Source organism: Rousettus aegyptiacus, unplaced genomic scaffold (genome assembly GCF_014176215.1).
Source record: "Rousettus aegyptiacus isolate mRouAeg1 unplaced genomic scaffold, mRouAeg1.p scaffold_m13_p_9, whole genome shotgun sequence".
Taxonomy (NCBI): domain Eukaryota; kingdom Metazoa; phylum Chordata; class Mammalia; order Chiroptera; family Pteropodidae; genus Rousettus; species Rousettus aegyptiacus.
This window is the reverse complement of record NW_023416312.1, coordinates 74067197-74089356: the sequence shown is the minus strand read 5'-3', so window position 1 is coordinate 74089356 and position 22160 is coordinate 74067197. Positions and strand designations below refer to the sequence as shown.

Below are 22160 nucleotides of genomic sequence, written 5' to 3'. Positions count from 1 at the left end.
AACTTAATCCTATCCCCACCAACTGGCATCTCTGGTATGTAAACCAAGCCATCCAAACTGTGAGACCACCCCCTCCTATGATTCTCTCAAACCGTTTCTGTGGGCTTAATGCCACTCACCCTCGTCTCATGCCATTTTTCTTCCTGGATAAAAAGTAAAACATATGGTGAGTTTTTCTGTATAGATTTTTACTTCGATATAAACGTGTTTTATATAACTGTATAAAACATGTTATCTCGTTCTAACCTTAACATTTGTGATTATCAACCTTTGTTACATTTATCTGAAAATTCAGAAAAGCATTATTTAGCCTTTTTGAATATGAAGATTTCCCTAATGTATTCATTGCTGAATGAATTATTGTTCTCTGTTGCTAATTTTATGCCTGCAAATTAGGAAAATGTAAAATTCTATGGAAAAAAATAAAATACTTTGATCTTAAAAAGAAATTACCTCCTTTCTGTGTTAAGAAAGATTGTTCTTCTGAACTTACTTATCAAGAATTTACTAGAAATATGTATACCTGTATCATTTTGATATTTTTGTTAATGTTTCCAAACAATGTACTTTAATATCACAATAATTTCTTTATATTCATTTTCATTAATTCTCCTTTTGCTCTTCATTATGCATTAATGATCAGATGTACTTTTCATCCCCTGTCTATAAGAGCTAAGTCAGTATCATAATATAAGTTAAAGGGAGTTTTATTGTTCAGGAATGAACTACTATTGGGTTTGATTGACTGAAGATGGACTTTGATGTGGTGTATGTGAAAGCTACTAAATGCAACTTACAATGCTTAACAAAAATCATTTTTTATTATTGAAAAAGTTTCTTTTTAAAAGGAGTATTTAACTCTTGAAATAAACAAACAAAAATAAAAGTATGCATGGGTAAAACAATAGGGAATAATGCATTCCAACCTGGAAGATTGTTATCTCTGGATAGCAGAATTGTGGGGGAGAGGGTAATTTGCTGCATCATGTGTCTCTGCGGTTTGGGGAATTTTTACAGGATCATGTTTTATTTCAGAAAGCAGGAAAGAAGCAATAGATTAAAAGTACCATATATTCCAACAAGTATTTTAAGTGCCTACCAGGCTTAACTAAGTGATCGCTAGAGAAATTTTAAAAGCTACATAAAAAGAAGACTTTGGGTATGTGCAACAGAGAACAATAATGAATAGGACAAGAAAAGAAACTGAGCAGTTGGAGGTTTAAGGTACTTGTGGACTGTAACACAGTGTTGCCTGCCTGCTGGGACTGCCTTCAGCCTCTGGCTCCTAGATCTGTGGTTCTCACTGATTGCCTAGGGACCAGCTGAACTCCAGTGTAGCTTCTTGACTAGCCTTTCCAGTCACTGACGGTAACCAGGTGTGTCTTAAGTGCCAAAACATCTCCTTTGTAAAGTAAAGCCAAGAGAATGTGAGAACCCAGGCACTTTCACATGCTGATGGTGAGAATGTACTTTGCTCCAAACATTTTGGAGGGCAATTTGGAAATATGTATTAAGGCCTTAAAAATATTCAAACTTGATAAAAATTAGAATATTGGTTATCTCTATGAGGGTTATTTCCTAGGAATGGGGCTCAAAGGAGCCAACTGGGATGTTGGAAATGTTCATCATTTTGATCTGAGTGGTAGTTAAAAGGGTGTGTATACTGTAAAAAATCATCAATATGTATACTTAAGACACTTCACTGTATATATGCTGAAAAAATGTTTTAACTAGAAAAAAATATATTTGGAATTTTTAAACCAATTGTTCCACCATAATATTGTATCCTCTTGTAATAAAGATGCAAAGATTTAGCTCATTTTATTATTTATAACATTGAAAATTTTAAAACCTTTAAAATACCCAATAATAGATAATGGTGAATAAATAATGTTTCATTCATTTAAAATCATGTTATCAAAAATTTCTTATTGGTATTGAAAAGCACTTATAATTAGTGTTGAATAATGAAAGCTGGTCTCAGAATAGGAAGAAAACAATAACAAAGTAATAACAAGTACCAGTTTTGCTCCCTTGTGCCATGGTGATTTTTCTAGTACCTAAAGAAAATGACCAGCTGACAATGGGAACCAGTCAAGCTTCATGAGTGAAATCACACCATCAACAATGGTTATTCTCAGTGAAGATTCAGCTGCTTGTGATGTGAGCACTGGATACTAAGTAATGACCGAAGGTAGTCCAGGGGGCACAACTCCAACCTCAGTTAAGGATATTTGGATTCTTTGAGGTTTTCCATTATTCTGCAGCTTCCTTTATATCCTTGGTCAACTCAAATCTGGGAGCTGAGAGGTGGGTGGTGATTAACAGGGTGGGAAGAGAATGGCAAGGATGTGTGTGTGTGCACATACACATATTTGTTAATACTCGTTTGACCACCATTTCAAATATTCATGTATGTGTATGTATCCATGTAGCCATGATACTTCTGGCCCACAGTCCCAAATTTAGAATCAGGAAGGTACTATGGTAACTTAACTAGTCAAATTGATCATCCAGATAAGGAGGTAATCTAGTGCTATGGGTATTCTCAGGGTGAATGTTTAGTGACAGAGCACCATCTGGCATTTTCCCAGTGATCCGAAGTCTTCTGGGGATCCCTCTCATCATTGCTTTGAAGAAGATGGATAGAAGCAGGGTGCAGCCCCGTTGGCAAACATTTCCCTATGCTATAAAACAGTTTGTAACCTAGAGCAACATTGTATGCTTGATTAAGCTTGTAGTGAAAGGGTTTATTTTAAGCCATTTTAATAATTTATTTTTATCAGAAGCTAGCCAAGCATGAAAGACCTGTTCTTACATCTAGGTGGCTTGCCTATTGGTCAATTTTACTACAAGCCTATTAATGTATCAAATCCACATGTGTTTAGAACATGAAGAAAATCAGAATGGAGCTCATGAAAAAAATTGCCTCTGCTTTTTAATTGTCCAACTCATTCTGAGTTCAAATAAACCTTCTTTTGGAGGAAGACGGATCTTCATGCCAGGCTTGGTTGAAATGTGATTTTTTTTGCCAAGTTTCCATTCTTGTCCCTCCCCTATCTTGGCTCCTCTGTCCAAACAAGCATGCTATCTCTGGGGAGAAGACTGCTACTACTCTGAGCTACCACAGCTGCTGCTATTGTCACTGCTACTGGTCTCAAAGTCATTTTTAACTTGACTGAGAGGCTGCTGTGTTCCAAGTCCCATAAGGTACCTTAAGAGATAGTCTAAAGGAAATATACAATATGCAGTTCTTTTAAATAGCCAGCTCCTCTAGTACTTTCTAAAATAGTATTTAATGTTCATGTAGGATTCAGGAACACACATGTTGCATAAAGCAAGGTTCACTCTCACTAAGGGCACCTCACTGTTTTATGGCTTCGATTATAAAGATCAAATTACATATACATTCTGTGTCAATTGATGAGTAATGTGCTTCTCTCTAAAGTGAAGAGCCCTCATTTGTCCTTTGAAACCAGCATGGTAACAAATTTCTATGTGGCTTCTTTAGGGATCTCTAGCTATATGGTTGTTATAGGGAAGACAAAAATTTCTAAAGTAGGTATAAAACAGTCTTTTCCAGCCTGTATAAAACATTCTTTTCTTCGAGGCTACTTCCACGGAAACAAAATCAGTTAATTATGGAGCACTCCTGAGAAATCAGTGCTGATTGCCAGAGGTCTTCACATTAAATATGTGAGATATTTTGAGTTGGGGAGGAAGAGGAAAGTAAACAGGATTAAGACAAACATGGCAAGAGTCTAAATATGGAATTTCTCTCTGCCTTTGTGGAGTTCATGAAGACTGACACATAAGCCATGCATGCCTAAAACATATACCTCTACAACACTGGGCATCTTGTTTCTATCTAGGACAATTATCACAGATTTCTAAACCACGTCTATAGTGTAGGAATGCTAATAATACCTGACACAGCATTCAGCCTGGCCCCTGGGATGTGCCCAAGTTCTTTATAAAAGACTTCCTTTTTAACCTTCAGGAAACATCTTTTCTTCCTTTGGAAGATAGGGAAGAGCAAGGGCCTTTGGTTCCATTTCCTGCATGAGGAAACAAAGCCTCACAGTAGATTAGCAAACCAGAGCTGGGGAAAGTCAAGTACTCTTCTTCATCCCATCAATTCTCAGAAAAGTTTTATACTTGATTCTGAGGCGAGTTTCAGGATGGGGACATGGAGAGAGGGTTGCAGCAGTTATCATGGAGAGGCTGTTGGAAGGAGACCTGACAAGTGTAACCTGAGAGCTCTCACCGGGACAGATGGATCCCTTCAAACAAGTCAATCCCCTTGGATGCCAGTCCCACAGGACTGAGTTTCCAGAAGTAGTTGGAACCCAGTCCCACAGGACTGAGTTTCCAGAAGTAGCTGGAACCCATTGTTATCTCCTTCACCTTCTACCTCCCTTGACTATGAGGCAGATGTCAGGGTACCCCAAAGAGGTCTCATCCCATTCCGCTGCTATTTTGGGACATCAGAACCACACTCTGGGCCAATAACATAGTGCTTCCAGCCCAATATCCTAATGGGGTCCAAAAGGAAGGGTTGGGGAAGGACTTGGCTGTCCTCCAGGATCAAGGAGATTCTCACTTTATCCCCAGTTTTCCTTAGCAATCTCCAGTGGGTCTGTCAGCCATAACTTTTCACTCTTTCAGGAGCTACTTGTGTTTTCATCCTGTTGTACCTCTTGGGACTAATGAATTCCTTAGGTTTTCAATATGGTATATAGAGTAATATTTCTTTACAGCTGCCATAGCAGGAAGATCGCTGACCTGGGAATCCAACAGATCTACATTCAAATCCCACCTCTGCCACTTACTAGCCAGAAAATTTTCATCCCTTCTGAGACTCAAGTTCTTCGTCTGTAAAATGGAATTCTTAATACCTCCTCTTACTGCCTTGCATGGCTGCTAAGATGAGAAAATGAGATATTTGACATAAAAGCACCCTGAACAAAAGCACAAACTGGAGTGCTGATGCAGACTCATATTTGTTTGAATTGAATCTCCTTGTAGCTATTAGGGGACTGTTGGTTCTAGAATTCTCGGATTTGGTGAATGAGGCTGTGTACCCTCTCTCCATCTCTGCATAATTTTATACACTCTGCTCACATCCCTTTCCAGTCTTCATCTTAGAAAAGATGAAGACTCTTTAGAAAACAGTCCGCGTTTGTTTAACATCTTCATATGGCAGCTCCCTCCACCCTCCCCCATCCCCTTGATTATAGAGTAGCCCTTCTCTGGATCATCTCCAGCTCCATTATGTCATTCTGGATGCACTAAGACCAAACCCGCACAAATAAGTGTGTGTGTATGTGTGTGTGTGTGTGTGTGTGTGTGTGTGTGTGTGTGTGCGCGCGCGCGCGCGCTTCTCAGCTCGGAACCTCTGACTCTACCCCTTCCCCAATTACAAACCCTAGAACAGGATTCTTGCCCAAGACCCTCTCTCCAAACTATAGAGAAGGTCGGTTGGTCCTAGGCTGTAGCCTCCCCCTCTTTCTCTGCGCAGCCCTGGCCCCAAGGGGATAAAACGGCTTTGGAAGATGGGAGGTGTATAACTAGGATGGGGGTGCCGGGGGCGGTGGGTGGGGGATCTTGCGCAAGCGCACGCGGCTGCTCGGACAGCCAATGCTGCTGCCTCCCAGGGCAGAGACTGGCAAAAGAGGAGGGAGGGAGTGGGGGGGGGGCAGCACTTGGGCTGCACTTCGCAATCACAGGCAATCTCTCTCAGCTCTAGGAGGGACCTGGAGCTGCAGCCACGGAGTAAGATGCTCTACGCGGCGCCCTGAGCCTGGGGTGAGTGAAGCAGCTTCTGTGTCCGGGGCAACAGGGAAGCTTTCACCATGCATCAGTCCCTGACTCAGCAGCGGTCCAGCGACATGTCCCTGCCCGATTCTATGGGTAAGTCTAGACGCTTTTCCCAGGGGCGGCAGCAGCAAGGGGTGAATGCGAGCGCCCTGAGCCGGGAGAGGGAAGCGGGACTAAGAAGGGGGATCTGCGAGCCCCAGAGTCTGGGTGGTGGACCAGGGTCCCAAGAGAGCGGCCAGGCGGGGGCGGGGGCGACGCGTCGAGATTGGAGTGCCAAGCGTGCGTTGGAGTCTCCCTACCCGGAGTGCGGGTGTGTACGTGTTTGTGTGCGTGCGTCAACAGACTTGCAGCCGGTGGTAAATCCCAGCTGTCTAGGGATCAAAACACTTCCCTGCAACCTGAACCTTCTCTTTCCATTAGACACTCCCTCTTTGAGAAGTCCCTGTCACTTCTAAGAGCTCACGACTAATGATAATTAAAAGAAGCAGGGCCCTCGCCCTCTCCCAACTCTGTCGGAGCTGCCCTGAAATTCAGAGCTGCAGTGGGGTTGGCGGGGCTGGTGTGTGTGTGTGTGTGTGTGTGTGTGTGTGTGTGTGTGTACGCGCGCGCGCGTGGGGTGGGGGTGGTGGTGGTGGCGAGCAACCATGAGAGATGGGCGGGTGGGAGAAAAAAGGAAGGGGACTGGCGGGAGGAGAATTCCTGAAGAATCATTCAAGACAGCCCAGCCCTGCGGTCTGCAGCGGTAGGATCAACATTCCTTGAATTTGATTCCTATTCTGCTCCAAAAGCACGGAATGTAATGTGCCTGAGTGTGAAAAGGAAGGGGGCAGACGAGTGAGAGAGCAAGAAAGAGTGAGCGTGAGCTTGCGCATCTTCAGAAGTAGTGCTTTCCCTCTTTGGGTGGAATGGAGGATGGGGGAACCCAGTAGCCTGATTTGGTTCAGCACCTTTCCTCATCAAAACTGGGTACAGCTACCTCCAGGCACCAACCTGGCTGCTCCTCAAAGCTGCGTTCTGATAGTAACAAACAAAACACAAACCCAGTACCTCTCAGCTGTTAGGCACCTTCCCAAGCCCTATGATTTCACTAGGCAGAAAAATTAATTTGGATGCCAGGAGAGTGGGAAGAGATTGTCAAACCATGATCCCACCTAATCTTAAAATTCGCCTCGGATACACTTTAACCAAATCGAATTCTCTCTTTTCAACATACTTTATATTCTGCAAAATCCCTCTGTCCTGAATTCTTGCCATCCAGTCTGTTCAGGTTTTCTATGAAGAATTTGCAAGAACGTCTCGAGGGGAGAGAGCTGGGAGAGGGTCGCAATTCCCTCTGTGAGCTTCCTACTGCCAGTTGGCGAAAAACTCAGTCTAAACAAAATTCGTTTAACGGGGGCGGCGGAGGGGGAGGAACAGAAAGTGTAGCCTGTTAGATGGTGGTAACAATCTTATTTTTAATGGTTTTGCACATTTCAGTATAAGAATTTGCTCTGTTTTATTTCTAAGGGCGTAGTTATTTGCAGTGTGGTACAAATGAGGTCAAAGACTTAGGTCCGATTCTAGAACCCAGCAGTACCAGATTCCCCACAGCTCTCTCTCCCTCACACACACACGCAGTGCACTTCTTACCTTGGCCAGCCGTGGCGCCAAAGCTGCCCTGGCTTGCAGATGCTAAACTGCTGCACGGGAAGGCTGGTAGGGAAGAGTGCCCTGCCGGCAACCACCACAACCACCAGCAAATCTGGCCCCCTGCGCCGGGTCATCTGCCTACGGGGAGTGGGCAGGTTAGTGGCTCAGGGCCTAAAACATTGCGACTTGGCACATTGCTCTGTGGGTTGGGGAACAAGATGAAGATAATTCTTTCTTGGGCTCGCAAGGGCCCTAGGCCAGTCTTGTGTTTCCCGAAGGTCTGGGCAACAAGAAGCTGTGTGGGCTTCGTCCAGACGCTGTGGGAAAAGAATAATAGATCCCTTTCCACTCATCCGGCTTTGGAAAGTCTGCAGACCCAGGGCACGAGCAAATTTCTGAGTAGAGTGGTAACCCTGGGTTTCCGCACTTTGGACGGTTGAGTGTGCACGGAGTTCCCTGGCGTTGGTCCCTCACAGCCCAGGCCTGCACCAGCGTTTAGGCTACTTGGGAGCTACTCCCACTTACCTCTGGCAACACCGCGCTTCCTTGCATGGGGAAATTGAAGGGGGGAGGGCAGCATTTCTGAGTGGATTCCCTCTAAAGGCAAGACATGATGGCAGCCAAAACAATAAAATTTAAAACAGATATACTGCACCAAGGTGCCTACACTTACTGGCAGCCTGGGGATGAGCTGTTTGTCCAAGGCTTGCAGTGGAGCAGGCATTTGGCAATAGAAAGATAGTAATTTGACTCCAGCGCTCCTTCATCCCCTCACATCACCCCCTTCTCCCTTTTGGCAACACCACCCCCAGGCGCTAAGGCTCCTCTACAATATCAGGGCACTCCTTCCCTCCCAAATAACACATTTGTAATTCACCGGTGGCCTTGGGTGTCTCCGGTTAAAGAACTAAGAATTGCCGGATGGATTTCAGTACCTTTAAGGAAATGTTTGGGAGATTGGCAGAGCCTTGAGGCTCTTGCGTGGGCAGCCACAGGTTTCCACGGATGCTCAAGGCTGGGACTTCCTGGAATCCTCCCCGTGTGGCAAAGCTGACTCTGGTAAGCAAATTCTAACCAGTTCAGAAGATCGGCCCCTAGAATTAGTCAATCATCAACAACACGGTGCATAGGACAGGATGCTGGGCCTTCATCCTCGCTGCACTCAGAGTACACACCCTATAATCAAGGAGGTAGTGAAGAATATGTATGAGGTAAAACAAGTGAGCAGAGACAATCGTCCTACCTTCTGGCAACCCACACTTTGGCTCCTGTCAGATACATAATCCTGAAACTGGTGGACATCAGAAGGGTTGTAGACTAGACCCACAATTACAATTATATTTAATATACTTATTAAGTAATGTGCCTAAGAAGAAGGGACATGAAATGATGAGTGATTAGAGTGAGTTTGGTCAAGAAAACTTCTTGAAAGGGGAGTTTTGAGCAGGTTTCAGAGGAATGCAGGGATTGAGATTCAAGACTGCAGTGCAAGGAGAGTGAGGGGCTCTGGCCAGAGGGGAAACCCAGAGGAGGGAGAAATTGACTTTATTTGGAAGGGTGGAGACAGCAAATAATTGGGTGCTTCTAGAGCTGAGTATCCTGGTCCTCACGAATCTAGGGTGGAGGTGGAGCACTGCAGAGAGAGAGGGCTGCAGTAGTTCTGCGGGGAGGCTACTGGGGGCGAAAGGGGGCAGGCAATGCCAATGACTGGATTTCAGACTCTCCCATTGCTGTTGTTTATAGGAGTGGTTGTTGTTGTTGAAACAGATACATTCTTAGCACCAAGTAGACAGGCTAGTGAGCAACGTTTGGGTTGTGGCACTAGTTGGCCAGAAGGTTTTTAGTTCTGGGGAGCCCTCATGTACCCTATTTAAAAAAAAACAATTCTATGAATGTAGCCCATATTTATTCACACAGTTCACTCTCAGAACACAAACACACACACACACACACACACACACACACACACGCACGCACAGAGCCTTTTCGATTAAAAGGGAAGCAATTCTGAGACGTTGCCCCTTTATTATTCAACAAGTATTGACTGCTTCTTGCTACATATACACTATGATAGGCAGTTTTCAAGTACCCACTGCTTTAAGTATCTCATGGTGTCTAAGTTTTTTTGATATGTCGATTTACTAAACAAATTGGAATCAGATGTTCCTTTGTTTACTGGAACATCTAAGGCAGGCCCACAATGCACTCTAATAAACATAGGGCTCTACCTTTTCCTTAAAAAATAATAAATAAAACACCAGGAAAATGTTCTAAGCAGACACAATAAACTGTATTTTAGGAGCCCCAGCCACACCTTGAGAGAACAGGTGTGTCTTGCTCTCAGTAGATGTGTCTTTTAAGTCAAATTGACACTAAAGATAAATAGAAAGGTGATTCTTCACTTTTCAAAGGAACTCACTCCAGCAGGCCTTAAAATGGCTCACCCCCAAGTGCGACTAGAAAGAATTTCATTTTACACAAGTATGTTCCTTATAGTATAAAATAAGGGATGACTTGAGGGAGGGTGTGAGAGGACAGAGAGTAAATATTCAACCTAGTAATGGGAGACTTGTCTTAGGAATTTTACTCAAAGTGAATCCTGTCTAGAGGCAAGGTCCTGGTGGAGCTGTAGGGTCTTTGCCTGGGTTTCTCAACTGACAAGTTCTAAAGCAGGAAAAAAAAATAGATGTTCGAATAACACCATGTGGTTTGCTGAGTCACTTTTCTGACCTGGCTCCTGTGCTTTTAAGAGTTAGAGTGATATTTGAAAAGGAGACCCAAGAGCTGTAAATAGAATCAAAAGCCAGTTAGTGGAGAAGAAGCAGGCAAGTGATACAAAAAAATTAAAAGACTATGCACACAAACACACAGTCCCCCAATTTAATCTCTAAGATTACATGTTTTTTTTGTGTGAGGTATTAAAACACTTTCATGTGTCACAAAGATGCCCTTGGTGCATCCAGATGTTCCCTCGCTTTTGTTTGCCACTTTGTGACAGAAAGGGTATGAGCAGCAAAGGAGAAAGGCAGACGAGAATGGGAGGTGATGTTGGTAAGTTTAGATTAGAACTGGTCTGTAGAACTAACTCGAAGATTCACTGAGAAGTGTCCATCATCAAATGGACTTAGGAACCCTGGTTTAGAGACTCATTTAGGGCCCCAAGAAATCAAGAGGTGGGATAACTAACTTCAGGTAAACAGAAGAAATAAATCCTGCCCACCGCTTGCAGTCCGCTTCTCCCAGGCTCACTCATCCTGTTTACTATCTGTCAGCTGGCCATTTGCATCCCAAATAGCCCTCTCATACAAAAGGACCCGATGTCACAGGTGTCTGTAGTGGTCCTTTTCTGTTTTCCCATGGAGGCTGGACTGAGGCCTAACTGGAGGCTAGCCTCATTTCCCAACCCTCCTTCCCTCTCTTCCCAGGGTGCAATATGGCACTTTAGTACGTGGGGGCCTATAAACACTCACACCACTTTTACATTTCAGTGTAAAATAGTCTTAGACTAGCATTCTATTAGAAATGACCCTGATGAGTCACATCCCTCATTTTTGAAGCTGACGTCAGGGAAGACCGCCAGCCCCTCCCACCTCCTTGGAGCCTTGGAGGGACAGCACTGGACCTAGGGAGGCTTTATTTTCCTATTAGGAGGGGATATCTGCTGGGGTCTGCAAGGTCACCTACAGCCCCACCCTTTCACCACAACCAAGCCTCCTGGGTCCCACTGGTTTTCTCCCTCCTCTCTCCTTTCCCTTTCCTTTATCCCCTCTCCCCTCCCTCCCAGTGGTGCAGTCTGGTTGGCTTCAATGACAGCTGCTTCTTGAGGCTGCAGTGAAGACTCCCCGAATGACAGGGTCCTATTAACAGACCCCAGTGGCCTCTTTAGGCCCATAAATGACAGTCAAGCCACTAGGTGGGCGAACCCATCAGAAGGCTCCCCAATGCTTTATGCTCTCAACTAGGGAACTGGATTCTCATAGGGTAACTCGTCCCTGGTATTTCCTCTTGAGAGTCCCACTCCCCAGGCCAGAGAAATGCATGCAGGGTGTGGAGCAGTGCTTGATTCCTTTTTTAAAAATTAAATTGAAAAGCAAGTCTAGATACCATTTTTTTATCTGACTTAATAAGCCTGTTTTTGAAAAAAATATATTGGCTTGTGCTATCATGTCTGATAATCACAGAGTAGGAGGACAGGTTTCTCATCATTTATATTTATGACACCTTCACATAGCTTAAATGTGTGTAAGTTATAATCCTCCCCATCTACCTCCCCTGATACATATTTTTATGGACTAATGACCTCCAAATGCTTATTTTATTACGTGCATTCATTATGCAACAAATCTTGCTAACATACTATTTTAAAATTTATACATGAGGTGGCAAATGTCAGAAATAAGTGAAAAAAAATCCCAGTTTCTAGCTTGGTTCTGATATTTACACTGAAAATAAAATTTCATATCTCCAACTTATGAAAAAAAAAACCTTAGTTGCACATTGGGTTTAAAATATTTTCACTTAATACTTCCACATGTACACTTCTCATTTATCACATGCCTTATAATTTAGCCTGAAAAAGAACACTCTAAGTGGGTATGACACATCTTTTATATAGTGCCGAAAGCAAAACATTTGTTTTGTTTCGATTTTGTGTAACTGGTAAGATATCTTCTGTTGTTTATTTTCAAACTGGAAATATATTTTTTTACTGTAAATGTGGCACTTCAAAAAGAAAAAGTAAAACTAAAGCTCTTTTCCTTCCCCAAAATTCCACTCCCCGGGAAAGAACCCCAGTTACCAATTGGAGTAGGAAAGGAAAACCTTCTTAGTTATTTTTTAAGTCCAACTCTTCTCCAGCAGAAATGATCAATTTCAGTTTTTCTATGTACTTTCAGGGGCCTTCAATCGGAGGAAACGAAACTCCATCTATGTTACGGTGACTTTGCTTATTGTGTCTGTGTTAATTCTCACGGTGGGCCTTGCTGCAACCACCAGGACCCAGAATGTGACTGTTGGAGGTTATTACCCTGGAGTTATTGTAAGTATAAAAGGCATAGTTGGGTCTCAGGAGCTTGCTGGCTATAGACTTTCAGGTTCTATTCTGATGGTTTTCAATTTTGTTTGAGTTTCTAGTGTTTGCTCCATTTTCCTTCCTTATATATCTCTATATTTATATAGAGATGCAACTGGACCCATTAAGAAGAGCACTGAAGTAAGAATCTTCATCCCTAACTAGGAGTGTGATCCTGAGCAAATTGTTTCACACTTTAGGATCTCCGTTTTCTGGTCTAGAAGATGTTACTAACTAGCAGTGTTAACCTTAGGCTAAGGTCCTACCCTCTCTGTGCATCTGCTTTCTTATGTATAAGAGTAGTCTCCTAATCTTACCTGAAATCTGAGGACCCTGGCAGTTTGACACTCTGTGACCAACAGCACTAATCTTCAAAGTGATCCTGCATTCCTATCAAGAAAAATACATAGGATATTTACTCCTAAAATATGTATATTAATTCACTTATAAATTAGTACATTTTCATAAAACATACACAAATGGAAATTTAAAAATAGATAAAATGAAATAAACAATAATTTTTAATATCTTCATACAAATTAAATTTCAAAGACTGATATGCACTTCACATGAGGTCTATCATTAAAGAAAGTGGCTATAAATCGTTATTTCAAATAGCCCATTAGATAATTTTGAATATTTTTGGCTGACTATCAGATATGATTAGATAGTCATTGACATCATTGTTTTTGATCTCACTACATGGCTTACAAAAAGCTCACCCTGAGAGCTAGAAGTGTCAACCCTGCCATTTTCCAGTAGCTAGCTTGTGCTTACATTATTAGGGTCATTTTTAATTCGTGGTTTCTCAGCAGGAGTCTTTCCAAACTACTTGTCTATTTTGTTGGGACTAGTTTAGTTAAAATTAGGTAAGATAATCCAAGCACATGTCAAATGCCCCACCATCAACCCTTTGCTGCTTAGAACTTGCCCTCCTTCAGGAGAGCTCACTTTGTCATCTGACATTCATACCAAAAGACACCAGTGACAGTCTGTTTATTGGATATTTGTAATGATAAAGTCCTTTTTTTTTATCATTTTAGATTAACAATAATAGGAAACAAGGGTTCAAATAGTTTCTTTCCATACTTCATTGGATTGTTTGACCCACCCCCAGGATATTTGCACTCCATTTTGGAAACCACTGAACATTTTACATACAAAACTCATTTTATATCAAATCAGCACATTGTACATTTTGAATATATACAATTTTATTTGTCAATTATACCTCAAGAAAGCTGGGGGAAAAGAAAAAAACAGAAACAAAACCTCATTTAGATCTACACACACTGCTGTTGAACCCAAAAACCTAACTCTAGAGTTTGGATCATATTTTTAATATCAATTAAATGACTTCTCAATTGAAGCTGTTAAAGAGCAGGAAGACATTTTAGGATTGTTCATGTAAAAAAATATCTTAGGATAGCAAAGAGGTCAGATGCATTTGTCATTGTTTTGTTCCTTTTTCTTTTTATTTTTTTTATTTGAGAGGTGAGGATGAGAAAGAGAAGCAAAGAGAGGGAAAGGGATTAAAGATGGATGCCTTTGACAAGCCAGTGCTGTGAGTGATCTAGACTGATGCCTGTTGCCTAGGCCACTGATTCCACAGTCGGCCTTCTCAATAGCCCTACCAAAGCTGAGACCCGACTTGAGCTGTACTCTCATGATCTTAAGGCTGCCTGAGGAAGTTCCCTCACAGCTCTTAGGCCAGTAGGGCTCCCGCCAGGCGAGGGCAGGTGTCCCACAGACACTGTTTGGTGCCCTCTGTTCAACATATGATTTGAGAACTCACCTGGTCTACTTCCTGTGGTGAGGCAAGAAAACCAGTCATCAGCAGAATTGAATTTTATTTTTAAACACAAGCAAGGGGGTGGAGAGGAAAGGGAGGTAAGATTGCATTTTGGTGGCTTGGAAAAGCAATATATAGGGTCTGTGTGACTTTGTGTGCTTTAGGTAGCTGCATTTAGTGAAATATTTCTGACTGATGAGCTAACAATGCTCAAACCAAAACTCAGATTCTCTGTAGGTGAAAGGAAGATATTGTCCATGTCACTTAAGAATAGAAACACCTATTTATGATCAGTGGCCATGAACCTTCTCTGTAGAATATCTGACTGTGGGTGACTAGGTTGAAATACTAACAAAGGAAGGAAAGTGCATAGTTATTGTTATTGGGTACCTGATGTTCAGCTAGCATTTCAAGTTGAAGCAGTAGGGGCATATGTCTGTGTGTGTGCTTTGAACTAAGAGCTAACCTGGAAATGTTAATAGGAGAGCCATCTCTAACAGGCAGTGTGCCTCATCATTTAACCTTTAAAAATTTGCTCTTGTAGTTCCTGTAGATTGTTTCTTTAAAATGGGTTTTAATTATAGAAAGTAAAGCAGGAATATTACAGACTGAAAAGCAGAAAAAGCCATTTGAGTTTATAGGTCAGATTGTGTAGTAACAAATACAATAACAACTCATGCCTCTGAAACAGTAAACACCTGAGAATCAAAATTTGTCTGGGAATTGGGCACTTTCATTAATCGAATAGTTTGGTCATTAGAGAGGTAGTATATAAACTCGAAGTCAGAGGTTTCCCCAACTTGGTGTGCATAATGACCTGGTGAACCTGGTCCTGTAAAAAATACAGAACTCCACTCTCTACCCCCAGAGATCCTGAGTCAGTAGATGGGACCCAAGAACCTTATTTTTCTTTCTCTGAGCTAACATTTAATAGAAAAAGTAAGACATGCTGAGTCTGCATTTTAATCAACACTCAGGGAGTCTAATTCAGATGGACCAGCAACCACCTAGAGAACTAAAACACAAAGTATGCTTAGCTATAAAACCAGAATGAGTATAATGTGGCATTTTAAGATTCCACACTATTAAATTGGTCACTTTAAGCATAAAATTCCATTGTACAGAACTGTGAAAAAAATTCAGGTTATTTGGAACTCTGCTGTTTTGGACTCCGATTAAATGTGTTAACAATATATGAGAAGTTAAATTTCAAAAGAGACAAACTAGGAAGCAGTTATTATATTTAAAAAAAGACTTACCATACAATTCATTTAAATATTGAGATCCCAGGCATTTTAAAATATAATTGTATTTGCATAATTCTAAGTCGTTTGAAACTTCTCTGGGCATCTTTATTTTGCCAAAAGAGGTGCCCTTATATAGTGAGGTGCATTATCATAGGGCGTTAGCTACTCTACCTGAGTTATAATGTGGCATCATCACCCTAAGGCACACATGCATACATTCATCTTTAAAGATATGCTCATCTGTACAGTCTGAACAGTATAATTTTTAAAAAAATTAAAACTCACAAAGAATGATCTAGGCATTTTACTGTCCTCAAATATTCAAGACATATTCCATTCCAGAAGAGTTCCAGTGAGCTTTCTACTCTGGAGGCCTAAAAAAACAAGAGCCTCGGTTGTTATATGAAGCTGAGAAGGGCCGGGGAGAAAGCCTGTTCCTGTATAACTTTCTAACTTTAAATCCAGGAAAGGGAAGCCTCTAAAAGTGTTTCTCAAGCAACTCACACGTTGGAGTTGGCCACCTGATCAATGTGGAAAGCCTTTTATTCTTGAACTCTCGCCCCAGCTGTTGCACTGATAGGGCCCACACCAGCCTGGGTTTTCTTTCTGAAAAGAAACCAAGAGTTTCTGAGCCATTCCCCTGGGGATTGTTGGGGTCAGCTAACTGAAAATTATATCAGAGTTATTTTATGTCCGATAATAATGATACTTGAGTTATTTTATGTCTGGTAATATTTATATCCATTATACCAGAGTTAACTGAAAATTAACAGAGACAACAGGTATAATTCAAAACAATTGTCCTAGAAATCTTTTGGCCAGTGTGACTTCACAGGTAAAGATTCTTTTAATAAATCCAACTAAGCTTTGACTAACTTGAATGCTCAGGAAAGTTAAGGAGCTCTGGACAGAGGGATTTGGTGGTTTATCGTGAATTGGGCAGAAATTTTGTTTACCTCTTGTTGAAAATGTTTCTAAAATTAAGTTCTTGCTTCAGTAATTACATTCCAAAGAAAAGACTTGAATCTTGATTTGCTAGATAAGACATTTAATGCCAGAAGGTTCTAACCTTCATTGGGTCCCTATTGTTTCTTTACTGTTGTCATTCAAAGTTCTCTGAAGATACCGTGGGCCTGGTCTCCCATTACCTCTCTTTTGCCCAAACTGTCAATTCATAGTATCCTGAACATGACTTGGGCTTTTCTGCCTTGATGCTGTCATTCTCAGTGTTCCCCTGGCCTGGATCATTCTCTCTGTTCTCTCACTTTCTTTATCCAAATGTTCTGTCTTATCCCAACTTAAAGACACAGCTGGGACACTTTCGACTACTGTGGTCCATGGTTGTGTCTACAATCTCTTTGAACTCCCTACCACAGATTCCTCCTACTAATGGTTCCTAGAAAATTCTCACATTCTGCTTTGTGGGATGTTGAGCTATAATCTAATTTAGCTTTGTTTATACAGGTCCACGATCCCTTGTCTAAACCAGATGTGTTTTGAGAATTTATACTTTTTTATTTTAGAAAGATAATATAGTACATATATCATATATTATCTAATATCTCAGTGGGGTCTTGATAAATACCGAATAATAAATCACCTTCATTTATCTATAATAAACTGAATTTTTACACTAGGCAGATAAAGATAATTAAAACAAAATGCTTACATCAGTTTAAGGTCTGGTTTTGCCACTAAGTTTGTTACCAAGAAAAAAATAACCCCTTTTGGTTTTAAGAGCTTTGTGGATTTCAGGATTATGTAAAGAGATTGTGGACCAGTTTACCTAAATTATAGCTCCTGAGGCTGACTCTGATTGGTCCTGGTATCATACCCCACTCTACATCCTGGCCTCCAAATCATAGGTTTAGGCTAGCATAGTGCCTGCCACAGAGTAGGTGTCCAATTGATATTCATTGAATGATTAATCCTTCTGTGCCTCAGTACTGCATGTCTGGTGCAGTGGATAGAGATAAACATAGATCATAGGGCCCAACCCCAAAAGAACCCTTGACTCTAATTTTGATTTGTCATGATTTGTCTTTTTTCTTCTGCAAGTGAAGGACAGCCAAAATAAAGCAAACTGGTTATTTGTTCATGTAATAGGGAATCAAAATGGAGGTCCAAAAGTCTGAATGTTCCATGATTCCATGCAGTTCTCGAGGGGGTGACTACAAAAATTACCTTTCTGAGACCTCAGGAGAGAAGTTGATGAGAAGCAGCTGCCCAATTTTTCAGGAAATTCTGTTGATTTTTTCTTCTTTACTTTCAATCCCTCAGCTCTTCCTCAAATAGGACTTCTCACTGCATCCCTACAGAGAACTTCTTCCCTAGGGGGAAGCTATGAAGGTGTTTCACTAACATTAACCACAAATACAGCAAAGTATGGTTGAAAGCACCCTGGCTGTTAGTCAGAGGACCTGAGGGCTAGTACTGTCCCTGCCAGTAACTTGCTGTAAGAGGGGAGTAGTCCTTACAATTCTCTAGATCTCCATTTTCTTATCTGTCAAATGGGAATGACATGCACTCCATCAAATTCTATAACATTACTATGACCAAAAAAGATGGCAAGAGCTTCCCTAACTTAAAATGCTTTTCAAATGTAAGGTGGTTTTAGAGACTCTGGTGAGTTCATCAATCTGTTATCCAGGCGAGTGAATTCTTCCAGCTATGACTCAATAGATATTAGTTTCCTGACTGATGAACTCTATCTATCTTTTAAGCTCATGTTAAAATGTTTCCTCCTTTGTGAAATCTTAGAGCTACCGTGTATTTAACAGCTTACTTTATGCAAGTCACACTACATACAAGCATATCTCATTTTATTGCACTTTGCTTTATTGTGCTTAACAGACGTTGCATTTTTTTACAAACTAAAGACAAGACCCTCCACTAGCAAATAGATTACGACTTGCTTTACTGCGATACTTGCATTATTGCTGTAGTCTGAAACTGAATCCACAATATCTCTGAGGTATACCTATACCTTATCTCATTTAATCCATTATGAACTCCATTTTTTAGATGAGGAAACCAAAGCACAAAGTGATTAAGGGACTAACGCAGGGTCACACAGTTTGTAAGTAGCAGAGCCAAGGATATCATACAAAATGACTTATTCTCTGCTCCTACAGCACTTTGTTTATACCTCGCCTGTGGTTCTTAAACTACAGTCTATCTCTCTTTCACTAGACTATGAGTTCCTTGAAGGCAGGAGCCATGTATTCTTATTTATCTGACAAAAGTACTCAGTGAATGTTAGAAAACTGAGTGAGTTGGAGTAAAATAGAATATTATAGAAGGAAAGTGGGTGGGGACTGGATGATAACTGGCTGGCCTAGGATTTTTAGTCCCAGAGTACCTTGTCTTTCCAGTCAATTTCATGAGGCTTCAGCCCACCTCTTCTGGTCACTGCTATTAGAGAGCCATCTGAGAGTGCAGAAATAGCCAGTGTCTGTTTCCTTCTTAAGGCAAAGACTGCCGTTAGCATTCAGGAGTCATTCAGTGAATATCTGTGGAAATTGATGAACTCAGTAAAATGATTTATTTTCCATGTAAGAAGCTGCCTCCAACTTTCAATCTCCACAAGTGGCCAGAGTGCCATACATAGCACAGACTATTCATGAAATTCTTCCTAAAAAATAAAAGCTGTGGGGCATATTGGAAGGAAAGATAAGATAGAATACAAAACTCTCTTATGAAACAGAGCAAATAATGATAGGATTTTCCAGCTCAAATCAGGTTAGAGCTGCTTGAAAGTTAAATGTCTTTAAAAATAGTAAAATAATCACTAGAAGAGTAATTAATACTTACTGAGTACTTACCGTGTGCCAGGCATTGTGCAAAATTCTTTGAATGTATCATCCTGGCTAATCCTTCCGAAAGCCCTATACCAGCCACTACTGTAGTCCTTGTTTTCCACATAATAAAACTGAGGCTTAGAGAGGTCAATCAGTTTGTTCAAGATTGCACACACATAAGTGGGAGAGCTGGGATTAGAAGCGAGGCTGGGCTTATAACCAGGTTTTAATCAGTATACTTTCTGACAACACATTTTAATTGCCTTTAACAAGACCAGGTAGGAGACAGATATAGTTTAATGGCTGAGTGAGGATGTTCTCGGTAGAGTCTTGGATGGCATGGGATCTGTATACCATTATGCACTTCAACTTCTATTTCCTAAGAGGAATTATTGGCTGAGTGGCCCTTCAGAAGGAGTCCTTGGAAATTTGTACTCATTCCTTCATTTTATTCTCTTTAATTCTTGGGTTTCTGAGACAACCACCCAATTCCCCTACACTGCCCCACCAAGCTCCTGCCCAGCCTGCGGGTCCATTCTATTTCCAAGCCCTGGTGTAAGCTTTGAGCCTCAGACTGAAATAGATACCTGTGTGAGCCAAGGTAAGGCTGCAGATGGAAACCCAGACCATTAGTGAGGCTAAAGAGATATGTAACTACATTGCTGAACTTGTGTTAAGATTTACTGGTCCATTCTCACCACTTTTTACTTCTTTCATTTTCATCCACATCAACAGCCATCATTTAGTGATAGTTTCAGCTGATACTGGCAGATTCAATGCACTAATGGCAGAACTGAGAGGAAAGTGGGATCTGCTACACCGAGCCATCATCTTAGCCACTTAGAGAAATTGTTACTCAGGGATTTACTCTGCCATTTCTCTTCTCCCTTTAATGAATGCTTTCTGTCCATAAATGAAGCAGAGATGGAAGAATAGGTGAATAAGTGCTAACATAAATTGCGGTGGGTCAACCACAAATACAGGCTTTCAAAAAATAGTTCTTTGTTTTTAAGTCTAGGTTAAGGCGTTTGCTGATTTCTAAAGTAGTTCCTGGGTTTTATTAGTGTGCCAGATGCACCAAAAAATTGCTATTCCAAACCTTTATTTTATAACCCATGCATCAGAGTGGAAGGTCACTTAAAAAAAGGCTAAAGATCAGGACATAACATGTGCTTCCCCAGTCACATGCTAAGTAATGGATATTGACGTTGAAATAAGCAGGCTCTGGAAAGCCATGGTTGACTTTGACTTTTAGTTTTTGGGCACATGCATTTCTTTTTAGGTGTGATTTGTATCTGCAAGGGAAAATGGCAAATGGTGGGAGAAATACTTTTATTGCACATACTGTATTTGTGTAAGTAATAACTGCACATGGCTTTAGCATCTATACCCTAGTTACTTTCCATTATCCTGAATCATACTCAAGAGCTGAATGATTGTGTGGTCAGGCTGACCATCTCCCCATGTGCTAGATGTGCCATGTTACTTTGCAGCTCGGCTTTGGATCATTCCTTGGAATCATCGGATCCAACCTTGTTGAGAATAAACGGCAGATGGTAAGTTTTCATTGCTATAGAATCTTAAAGTAACGCATTTCTTAAGGCTACCCAAATGGGACCAGAAAATGCTACTTTGCCTTTTTCTCTAATCTTCCAGGAAACTTGTTTTCCAGTGACCCTGTGGTATGCGACTTGTTCTCATCTTGTCTGATGCTCCCTAGCTTCATAGATATAGAATATTATGGATTTTTCCCTTTACTGTCCTCCTCACTCCCAAAGGAATGCCCCCAGCTTATCTAGTCAGGTTTCCGTCCTAGCCTAGAATGCCTTTGCTTCTGTGATTTCCATTGCCAGAGCGCCAGATTATTGATGGCTCTCACATCTTCCTCTCTGATGCATAATCTTTGGAGGAAGTTTCCACAGAGAGTTCCCACATTTTGAGATTACAATCTAGAGAACTTTGATTAAGAGAACAAATATACATGGGGCACAGAGAAGACAAAATAATATCATGAAGTCAACCTAACGTATTTTCGTTGCCCATAGTTCAAAGGTAGGTATGTCGTAAGTTTGAAAGGAAGGATGAGCATATAACAGGAAGTAAAACTTAGAACGTTCTATGTCCTAATGGGGGCCCCACAAGGGCAAGCTGGTGTATTTTCCTGGTTCAGTCTGAGAAGGCTTCCTAGAGGGCAGAAGAAGATACAGACAAAATTGCAAGTATATTGCAGTTTTATAGGCTTGTAAATCAAGATGTCTGATGAGTGGTCAGATGGTGGACTGATTAGGCTCCCCCAGTACAAGTCTCTGTGGCATCCTGACTTTGATAATAGGGTCTATTTAACAGCTAGTTTAATCAGATTATGTAATAGCTCCAGGGACAGAGAATTCTAACCATATGTTTTCTCCCAGCAATGTTGGGAATCACCCTCAGGGGAGTTCTAATAGTTCTCTTCTTCCATTTCACCTGGACTCTGCCCCACCCCCAGTTGTGTTTGCACTTTGGGCTTAAATTATTCAAAATAAAAGGGGAGTTTTAATTGTAGAGCTGATAATAACATAGTTAATAATGCCAGTTTCATCCATTATTTACCAATACTCTGTAGTGCTGTGAAGTGAAATTTATGGCGAGAGGTTTCCGGAATAACTCCCAAAGGAGATAAGTATTTCCTCCTAGCCCGTCGACACCTTAAGGTGGCCTTGACTTTGGTTCCTCCTTCTCCCTAGAGAGCTGCTTAGTGACATGATATTTCCCCTTCTTCCCCCTCCCCACACATCTCAAGAAATAAAAACCGATTTTCC

General features: G+C 41.3%; 1 protein-coding gene across 2 annotated transcripts in view; it reads left to right on the top strand.

Annotated features, from left to right (window-relative positions):
• The first annotated feature begins 5717 nt into the window (after window positions 1-5717).
• The window catches only part of TMEM255A (transmembrane protein 255A), a 45712-nt gene continuing 29269 nt past the window's right edge, over window positions 5718-22160 (top strand). For both annotated transcript variants that reach the window (XM_016122134.2, XM_016122128.2), the window contains exons 1-3: window positions 5718-5913; window positions 12345-12487; window positions 20853-20915. In XM_016122134.2, the coding sequence (XP_015977620.1) occupies window positions 5856-5913; window positions 12345-12487; window positions 20853-20915 (264 nt within the window). In that variant the 5' untranslated portion in view covers window positions 5718-5855. The remainder of the gene's footprint in view (window positions 5914-12344; window positions 12488-20852; window positions 20916-22160) is intronic.